This window comes from Cryptotermes secundus, unplaced genomic scaffold (genome assembly GCF_002891405.2).
Source record: "Cryptotermes secundus unplaced genomic scaffold, Csec_1.0 scaffold779, whole genome shotgun sequence".
NCBI lineage: Eukaryota > Metazoa > Arthropoda > Insecta > Blattodea > Kalotermitidae > Cryptotermes > Cryptotermes secundus.
In genome coordinates this window covers 500,242-510,409 of record NW_019737096.1, presented here as the reverse complement: position 1 = coordinate 510,409, position 10,168 = coordinate 500,242, and the positions used below count along the sequence as shown (strand labels likewise).

Sequence of the window (10,168 nt, the reverse complement as noted above, 5' to 3'; positions counted from 1 at the left end):
CTTCCTTAGCCATTAACACAAGGTCATTTGCATATTTCACAGTTTGAATAATTTGCCCTCCTAATTTGAAGTCTCCAGGCCCATCCAGAGCTTCTTGGGTAAGGCATTAGCTGTACAAGTTGAACAAAATTGGTGATAAACAGCATCGTTGTCTGACCCCTCTTCCAATCTTCACACTTCTTGTCTCCCTTCTGTCCAGTTGCACTCTAACTTTCTGACCCATGTACAATTTACTAATCAATCTTCTTTCACGCCAATCGATACCTGTTTCCTTTAGGATCTGCATTAATTTGGTCCAATTTACACGGTCAAATGCCTTCTGCCAGTCTATAGAGCAAGCACACAGTTCTTCATCTATCTCTCATCATTCCAATTGCATCCCTGGTTCCTTTTCCTCTTCTAAATCCAAACTGATCTTCTCCAAGTACATCCTCTATTTTCCTTTCAATTCTTCTTTTAAGTATCTTTGCTATTATCTTTGCTGTATGTGCAATAAGACTTATTGTGCGATGGTCGCTGCATTTTGTAGCTTTTGTCTTTTTCTTTAAGGCAATCATTGTAACTTCTGTAAAGTCCTTGGGCCACTCTCCACTTTCATATATGGTGTTCATTAGTTTTGTCAGTGTTTTCAAACCACCTTCTCCCAGTAACTTGAGCACATCTCCAGGTACATCATCATCTCCTGTAGCCTTTCCCTTCCTCATTTCCTTGATAGCTTTTTCCACCTCACTTTGTAAAATATATGGTCCTTTCTTGTCTGTATCTACTTCTTCTTCGGGTTCCACTTCCAAGGTTTCTGGCCGATTAGGTCGATCGTATAGTTCTGCAATATAATCTTCCCAAATTTTCAGCACTTGCCTCTGATCTTCTATTCTATTCCCCTGGGAGTCTTCGATGCCAATATTTTGAATCCATGGTTCTCTTTCCATCCTAGTTCTTTTGTCTTCATGTACATCAAATCATAACGTCCTGTTCTTTGAAATTCTATAATCTCATTACATATCTTCTCAAGATATTCCTTTTTGGCCCTGTATGTGGCTCTATGATTCTTTTGGCATTTAAGACTGAAGAGTTCATTGCTGATTTTTCATTATGCAAATATTTCTGTCATCTGCTGTTACAGGATTTTATACCATGGATAAGCCTTTAAACATTGATCACAATTTTGGAATGCTGTTTATAATTATATTGAAGGAATCTTAGTCAATGTAACACTTATTGTTAAACACAGATTATTGCAGAAACTGTTTAAAATTGTGCAACCATAACAGGAATGTACAATTTGTCATAACTTGAGGCATACACCAGGAGTTATGTTATTCCTTATCTTAGGACAATTGTCATTCATTCTGCTGAGGGAACTGGTGAAGAAAGGACAAAGTGACCATACTTTGTCTTAGGATAGACACCAGTTCATTTTGTTCTTATTAAAATGAGGGTACCACTGTGTATGTTATGTGATTTATATTGTGATTGTGGTATACTTATTTGTACAAGTGTGCCAGTATATTGTAAATAACTTATGTGACAACTCTTGTAAAATTTGTAGCTGAAAGTATGTTACGTGTAAAGTACAGGCAAAATTTGTAAAAAGAAAGTACTTCGAGTACAGATTAGAAATATTGTGTTTCAGATGCAATAAATCTGTATTCTGTTACCAACATTATGTCTCTGTTACAAAAAATAAAGCAAAAACTATATCCTCTTGTGCACACAAATATTTGTGCTCCAGACATTCATTATTGCTTGTCATCAGTTTTTTATATTTCATTTGAAGCATGAAAAAATATAAAAGTGACTCAAGTTGTCTAAGGAGGAAGGAAGATGCTGCTTTTCAATTTCACCACTTATAAACTGTCTGAGCAACATCTTTTAAATATAATTTCAGTTTCATATTTTGACACGCGAACATCACCCCTGAAAATTCCCACTTTAGTACCCTGTTTCTGATCAAACCCACTTCATGCACTTCAAACCCGAAGATGGAATGGATTGCACCTCCGAAACGTTGGTTGACCCACCATGGACTGCACGCGATTATATCCTGAGAGATACAACTTCTCATAACTGCCCCTGTGAGAACCCCAAATTAAGGTTTTAATTTATATAAAAAAAAGGTAAAGTTGTCAGTGTACTTCATTAAGCAAGTACTACGCCCTGAAGGCGTATAGGGGAATGGATGTATAGACCGTTTTCTTGACCTCGGCACTAGTTGGAGGTGAGTGGTCAGCTTCACGCCCCTGCTGCTTTACCCCCGGGGAAAGAGTCCCTGGTACCCATTGGATAGGAGTTTGTGTGGGCCACAGAGTCGGTCTGAAAGACATAAGAAGTGAAAATTCTTGCCCCACCGGGACTCGAACTCCGATCCCAAGGTCGTCCAGCCAATCGCTATCCCCACTCATTTCAATATATATGAACTGTAATATCCCTGCTTCCAATTATACGTAAATTTCGGGCCCATCAGAACATTCACCGATGCGAGACGTAGAAAAACGCATTTCACCAAAACTCGAGATAGAACGGACTCGCAGATAAAATACATCGCCCATCCCACTAATCCGTAAGCTTGCATGAATAAAAAAATAGCATAAACGTTCAAGGTGCCTTGGCGGTTGATTTAAACATGAAGTTGGGACGGGATCAATTCTGGTCAAATTATTATGTTTGTAGGAATGTAGATTTTACTTTGAAATTTTATATTATATAGGCGTCTCTCCTGTGATGTGGTACAAAATGCAAATGGCCGAAGCAATTATATAGTGATTCAGAAGCACATGATCGTACATGATGCAATTAATGAACAGCCATTATGACCTTGATGTTTGTAACGGTTGAAGCGATCAGTGAGAGAAAATAAATAGTGCTTAGCCTTTGTAATAACTTACGACGAAGGGAATATAATAATACATGTAGGAACTCTGTATTAAAAATTTTCACTTAAGATGTTTAATATTTTTGGAAAAAAGCTTACAGTCGAAGGTAGATGTTTGAGGTTATGTTGTTTGGTTAGACTCCGTATAATAGTTTATTTATGACATTGAAGGTAAACAGATGTTTATGTATAAAATTTGTTTTATTTATGTGCTGACACTATCTTGTAGAACAGCAACGCGAAACTGAGAGATCACTCAGAAAAGTTGGGCGCGACATAGAACGTGACAGGAGAGGACTGGAACGAGAAGAAAAGAAATTAGTAAGTTTCAAAATGTTTGGTATGCCTGTTGGCTCTAATAAAATACTGTAACACTAAGAATTACATATTTACTTTTAATTTGGTAAGATGAAAGATATATTTGTAACCACATTCTAATGGGAATAAATCATATATGGTATACTCTTTTAATTGTATTCACTTAAGAGAATCAAAGTCAAGATAGATTTTGTATGATATCGGAACAAGTATATCCCATCCAACAGTTCTAGCTTAACTCTATTATAATAGCTTCGGTATGTTTATGAATTACATTTAAAGGTTCCAATACAGATCTTCTATGGAAAAGATTTGATGTTTTCTTAGCGGTGGCTATGAAGAGTTCTGTCTTCGGGGATACAACTCTGTATAGGCAATTGAACAGCATTGAAGATGGAGGTGACATGTTCTTTCAAAACAGTGGTTTACTTTCAGCATATTTTAAGGCATTATGTTCTAGGAGGTAAAACTCTTCGTTCTATGGAAAAACTGACACTTAGTACTCCAGACTGTTCAATTCACTTCAATTCAATTTATTTTTGTTCATCAGATCTACATTTGGCGATGGCGCCTCCAGATATAGAACTCGTCAAAGCCCAAGTTACAATAAAATTAATCCAGAGGACAACGTCCTAAAGATATTACAACATATATTTCCAAACATTGTAGCAATAACTGTTGATACAGTGATTGATAGAATGTTATAATTAAATACAACATGCATATAACACTTGCATTGCAACTTATTATCATAATAAAATACATATTAACATTGTCTATAATAGAGAAAAAGCATATCTAAAGAATTATAGGTATCCTACAATAAATTTTTAAAAATGACTAATGTTGTTTTATTTGTCTGTAATTAACACAATCATCCCTTGTTTTCCATTCACAATACTCATCTAAAGAATAAAAAGAGCCCACCTGCAAAAATTTTTTAAGGAATATTTGAATTTATTTATATCTTGCAATAAATTTTTTATACTATGTGGTAATTTATTAAATATTCTAATCCTAGTGTAAGATACTCCCTTTTGAGCCTGGTTGATTTATAAGTTGGATAATGTAGTTCGAATCTTTGTCTCGTATAAATGTTATGAATATCTGAATTTGCAAAATACAGTCCATGTTTTTAACTATGAAGACTGATATTGAAAATATATAGTGTGAATAAAATGGTAGAATGTTTAATTTTTTAAATAGAGGCCGACAAGTGTCACTATTTCCTGCTTTCATTATTACCCTAATTATTCTTTTTTGAATTTTAAATATATGGGTACTATATGTTGAATTTCCCCAGAATATTATGCCATATGACATTATAGAATGAACGTAGGCATTATACATCATCAATAAGCTCTCTAGGGACAATATTGAGACTAAAACTCTTATAGCATAACAAGCCGAGCTCAGTTTGCTGGCTGTTTGTTTGATATGTTCCTTCCATGTTAAAGTACTATCAATTGTCAATCCAAGGAATTTCAAAGTATTCATATTATTAATTTGGTTATCACCATGTTTAATATTTAAGTTTATTTGTGCATTTGGTTTTGTTAAAACTGGACACAACTCGTTTTAGTTAAATTCAAAATTAACGAGTTTATAGAGAACCATCTATTGATTGATTCAAGAGTTTCTTTTAGGACGATGTCAGGTTCTTTAAGATTTGACATGCAGCACAGTATGCTGGTGTCATCAGCGAATAAAATTGGTTTTGATTCTTTATTTATTATATTTGGCAAATCATTAATATACGAGTATATCAAAAAGAGCAATGGCCCCAGAACAGAGCCCTGAGGGACACCCTGTTTTACACTTTGCCACTCTGATATACCACTTGTAATATTGCTATTTAGTACTGTTCTTTGCTGTCTATCCCTCAAATGAGTTTTAATTAACTTCCCTGCTTAACTGTCATGTAATTCATCAACCAGTCTTGGGCCCACCGGTTATACACCCATCAGTCATTAGCTCTGGGAACTTCCCTTCCCATTAAGCTGTCTGCTTGTGACAACCAAACAGTATTCAGTGATGTCACACAGTAGAAAAAATAGTATTGCTACTTTTAGTGTCCCACATATACTACTTCCTGATATAGTTTTAGTGGTTAGGTTTTGCTTATTTTTATTTCATCTGGGTTGGAGGTTGGACACAAGGCTGATGACCTTTCTCTGTAAAAAAAATTGTTTTTGCAAAATCCAAAGACTTGAAATGTCTGGGGACGTAAGGAAGACTGTGGCTCAAAAGGGGGTGTTTTGCTGCTGCTGACGGTGACAGTGACAATGACCACAATGATATGATCCATGTTTAATCATTGCCTGAAACGTATTTGGTTGACAAACTACATACAGCTGAGACCTCCTTGAGAGGCCATCAGTTTCTCAGTCACTCAAATTCTCAGCATTTTGTGGAACCTACAGCTTCATTACCATGCTCAGAAGAGCCCACCACTGGCCCCTGTCATGAGCCAGATGAATCCAGCCCATAACTCCATTCTGTTTCTCCAAGATCCATTTTAATGTTATTCTCATCTACATCAAGGTCGGCTAGTGGTTCATTCATTAAGATTTTCCTACAAAAACGCTGTATGCACTGCTCTTTGCTCCCATGCATGCTACATGCACTGCACATCTCATCCTCCTTGATTAGATCATTTTAATTATATTTGGCAAAGAGTAGAAGTTATGAAGCTTCTCATTATGCAATCTTCCCCAATCACCTACCATTTCGTCCCTCTTTGGTCCAAGTATTATCCTGAGCAACCTGTTCCCAAGTACCTTTAGTCTTTGTTCTTCTCTTAATGTCAGAGACAAAGTTTCACATCCATAGAAAACTACAGGCAAATTTAAAGATTTGTATGTTTTATTTCTTACGTTCTTTTGGCAGAAGATGAGAAGACAGAGGTTTTGAACTGAATGGTAGCAAGCATTATCCTAATTCAATCTACTCTTAATTTTGAAGAATGCCATCTTCTGGGATGTGGCTCCATATAGATCTTGTGTGAATGGCGCCACATCTCAGAAGATGGCATTCTTCATAGTCACCGCAGTGAAAACCTCAAATCCTCTTAATTTTCTCATAAATAAAATTCCGATTTGTTACTGTTGTTCCAAAATATCTGAACTGTGCAGCATTTTCTAAGAATATGTTATCTGTCATTATGTTACAATTTTGCCTTGCAGTCTGGTGATGAGCCATCATGTACATAGTTTCGTCTGTGTTTTTCTTTGTGGTATTCATGTTAGTCCCCAACAAATTACCATGATCAACATAGACCAGCAGCTGATGTGTCCCATTGAGATCTACCTGTTTTTTTTGACCTCCCTAACGGCATTATTCTAAAGCAAAGTTGAAAAGCAATGGCAGTAAAGCGTCTCCTTGTTTCAGACCATTTTTAGTAGGAAACATCTCAAATATTCACCTACATGTACTTTATCACAGGTCTCATTTAAACATCTATTAAAAAGCTTAACTAGTTTCATGGATATATCAATTTGAGTGAGAATAGTGTATGATACTTCCCTCGTAGCTGAATAATAGGCTTTTTTGAAACCTGTAAGTAACTGATGTAATGTCTCATTATGTTCCTACTTTTTCCCATTGTGTGATGTATGCAAGTAATGTGGTCAGCAATTCCTGTACTATGTCAAAAATGACATCCAAAAAGATGGTATGCCTCAGTAACAGTACAGTCAGTCTCATCATCATCCTTGTAAATGGGTACAATAACAGACTCCTCCCACTCCTGAGGCAATTCTTCCTTATTCAAAATAAAAAGAATGAGTTGGTGTATTCCAGAGCCTAATGTTTCACCTCCTGCTTGAATCAGTTCTGCCAGAATTTGATCACTACGTGGAAATTTATATCTTTAAAATGTTCAATAGCAGTCTCAGTCTCAAAAGGATTAGGATTGGTTGCTATGTATGAATTTCCATAAGCCTGTATCGTTAACCCAATGTACATTAAATGGCTGAAAAAAGTAATTCTTTCATCTTTCAAAATGTTCTGGGACTCTACAAACAGATCATTTTTTTCATTCATTACCAAGTTAGTTCTAGGTCAGTAACGTTCTTAAATTCATTTCTGTCTCCATATAAGTCTCTGATGATCTTATCCTTGCTGTTTGTTGCAAGCTCATGGATTTTTGTCCTCTACGTTCCCTCTTTTGCTACTGAAATGTCAACTGGCTTCATGTCCTGCATTATTCAGATAGCCCATTTATTTGGTTTGGATTCTGTGACCACTGCAGTTTCATTTAATGCTATAGTTTTTAACTTTCTTAATCAAACCATGACTTATGGTGCTTCAATTCATAATAACCTAGACTGTCCTCGGCTGAAATTTGATCCTCTCTCCAATAGTTTTCCTAGCTCTGTTGATGTCCAAATTCATATCTAAATTTTCCAAAGGTGTCACTCTGAAATTTTAAATAGATACTGTTATTTTATTGTTTGCCTTGTTTGGCTTCTTGAGATGCGTATCTCCATATCAATCTTTTGAATTAGTTGTTTACTTACTGACAGTTTCTCCCTGACTTTTGAAATCACCAGAGAGTGCTCAGTATCACTGTCAGCTAGATCGCACCATAGCTCAAGCGGTTAGTCGCTGGCTTCCCACAGCGGCGGTCCGGGTTCGATCTCGGGTCTGGTCAAGTGGGATTTGTGGTCGTCAAAGTGGCGCTGGGGCGGGTTTTCTCCGAGTACTTCGGTTTCCCCCGCCAATCTTCATTCCACCAAATTCTCCATCATAATCACCCAGGGCATGCTAGAATAAGCCAATCAGTGGCCGCCGTGTCGAGTGGACCCAATTGGACCCACTAAGTGAAATCTCAGTCAGCTCCTCTGAAAGATCAGACATCTGATATACTTGAATGCTGTCTGTTCTCTGTCAGAATGTGATCAATCTGATTCTGTGTTTTCCCGTCAGATACAAGTGAATGCTGTTATTTGGGAACATTGTACTCTTGAAAGTTCAATTTTTTTTTGGATGTGGTCAAGTATACTACACTGACACCATGATCATTACTAATTTCATGTAAACTCTCGTTCCCAGTTGTCAGTTTGAAAATATGTTCACTGCCCCTTTTGGTATTGAAATCTTAAAAAAAAAAAAAATGGCACTGAAGGAATTGATCAAATACACACTCTAGTTCCTTGTAGAAGTTGTCCTTTGTATTATGAGTTTCATCCTCCATTGGAGCATGCACATTCAGAACAATAATATCACACCAGCGACTCCTTTGTATCGTATGACATCCTGTCAGTAGCAAACTCTACCCTTTTAATTGCTGATATGATTCCCTTATATATAAAAAAAGCCTCTTCCTAATTCCTGATCCTTATTTACATTTCTGTATCCCCTGTTGATCCAGTCCCATCTCCTGTACTTCTACTAAATCTGACTTATACTTTGCTAATTCTCTTTGAACTGTTGTCAGTGAACCTGTCCATAGATTGACTGCTTACATTCTACCTTCCAAATCTTATATCCATTCTCCATTGATTAGGTTATTCCAAAGAATTTGTTGAAGTCCAAGGCCCTGTGTAACATTTTGTAACAAGGTAGTTTTTATGGTGAGGAGTTCTTTGCACCATGCCCAACCTCCAGTCTGGAGGATCATCCCTTGTCAGCTCTACTCCTCTGATTATTAAATATGTTAATAGCTCCTGTCCATATCTGGAGACCGTTTTCTCCATCTGCAAACAGAGGATGTGCCATGGCATGGTGACAAGGGACCCACTTGTCATGGAATGTATTTCTCATACGATTTATAAGTGCTTTTCTTTGAATGGGTACTTACATTATTAGCTGTTGCACTCACAGCTTGTGAGTAAAATTACATGACTTCAGTCTGTCTAATGTGTCAGCCTACATCACTAGTGTGAGCTTCAGTGAATGTCCTCATATAGGGTAATCTGTTAAGAAAATGAAAATTTGGGTGGGCAAAGCTAAGTTGTCTAACAGATTATAATTTGAGCCTGATTTGTCCATTAATGTTTATGTCTGTTGTATACACTATGCAGTTGTCATTAATGTTCCCACTTGTGATATACTGTATGCTTTTCCATTCTTTCCTTTAATGGTGCCATCATAGTCTTGATTGAAACAACTGAGACTAAATCGATAATGAAATTGTTCGAATTTTGTTGTATCACATCTTCACACATTATTCATTACCCCTCTGCCACAAAGAACTAGCAAGTTATAGGTTAGTGAATTTGTTCACTTCTACAGTTTCTTTCAAGTCTTATTAACTCTAATTGTACTAATGTTATTTCCTTTTCTAGGAATTGGAAATTAAGAAGTTGGCAAGGGAAGGCAACAATGAAGGATGTAAAGTTCTAGCAAAGCAACTTGTACAGTTGAGGAAACAAAAAACAAGGACATATTCTGCAGGTAGTAAGGTATGAGACATATGTTTCCACATCGTGGTTGGTATATCCTGTGGGTCAGTTGATCTGCAGTTCAGCGCACAGTGTCTGGGAGAACCATCTTGTAGAGAGTAGATTGGAAAGTTACTGTCATAAATTTATTTCTGTTGTATCATACATAAATCCACAAAAACATTCAGCATTTTAGTTCACAATAAACTCACTTTTCCTTATAATTGCCCTGCACATTGAGACATTTATTGCGTCTATTCACTGATTTTTTAATGCCATCTTGGAAGAACTGTGTACTCTTTGCCCAGACTTAGGTCCTTGTAGCCTTCATGACTTCAAAACCTGATTTGAATTGACATCCTCTAAAGCATCTCTTCATTGACCAGGACAGGTGGTAGTCACTTGGTGAGAGATAGGGACTGTACAGTGGATGTTGCAGAAGCTTCCAACCAAACTTTTGCGGGCAATAAACTATTCATGAAAGTGACTTCAGCATTTGCCCTCATATAATTTACTTATATATATATTTATATATATATATTCATCATTCTATCAAGACGACAGGTCCACAGTCTCTTCCAAAACAGTTCCT

The 10,168-nt window shown here is 36.6% G+C and overlaps 1 protein-coding gene across 1 annotated transcript in view; it reads left to right on the top strand.

Annotated features, from left to right (window-relative positions):
- Positions 1-2,764: 2,764 nt before the first annotated feature.
- The window catches only part of LOC111870186 (charged multivesicular body protein 2b-B), an 11,161-nt gene continuing 3,757 nt past the window's right edge, over positions 2,765-10,168 (top strand). The window contains exons 1-3 of the mRNA XM_023862265.2: positions 2,765-2,979; positions 3,102-3,193; positions 9,481-9,597. Of these exons, the coding sequence (XP_023718033.1) occupies positions 2,943-2,979; positions 3,102-3,193; positions 9,481-9,597 (246 nt within the window). The 5' untranslated portion in view covers positions 2,765-2,942. The remainder of the gene's footprint in view (positions 2,980-3,101; positions 3,194-9,480; positions 9,598-10,168) is intronic.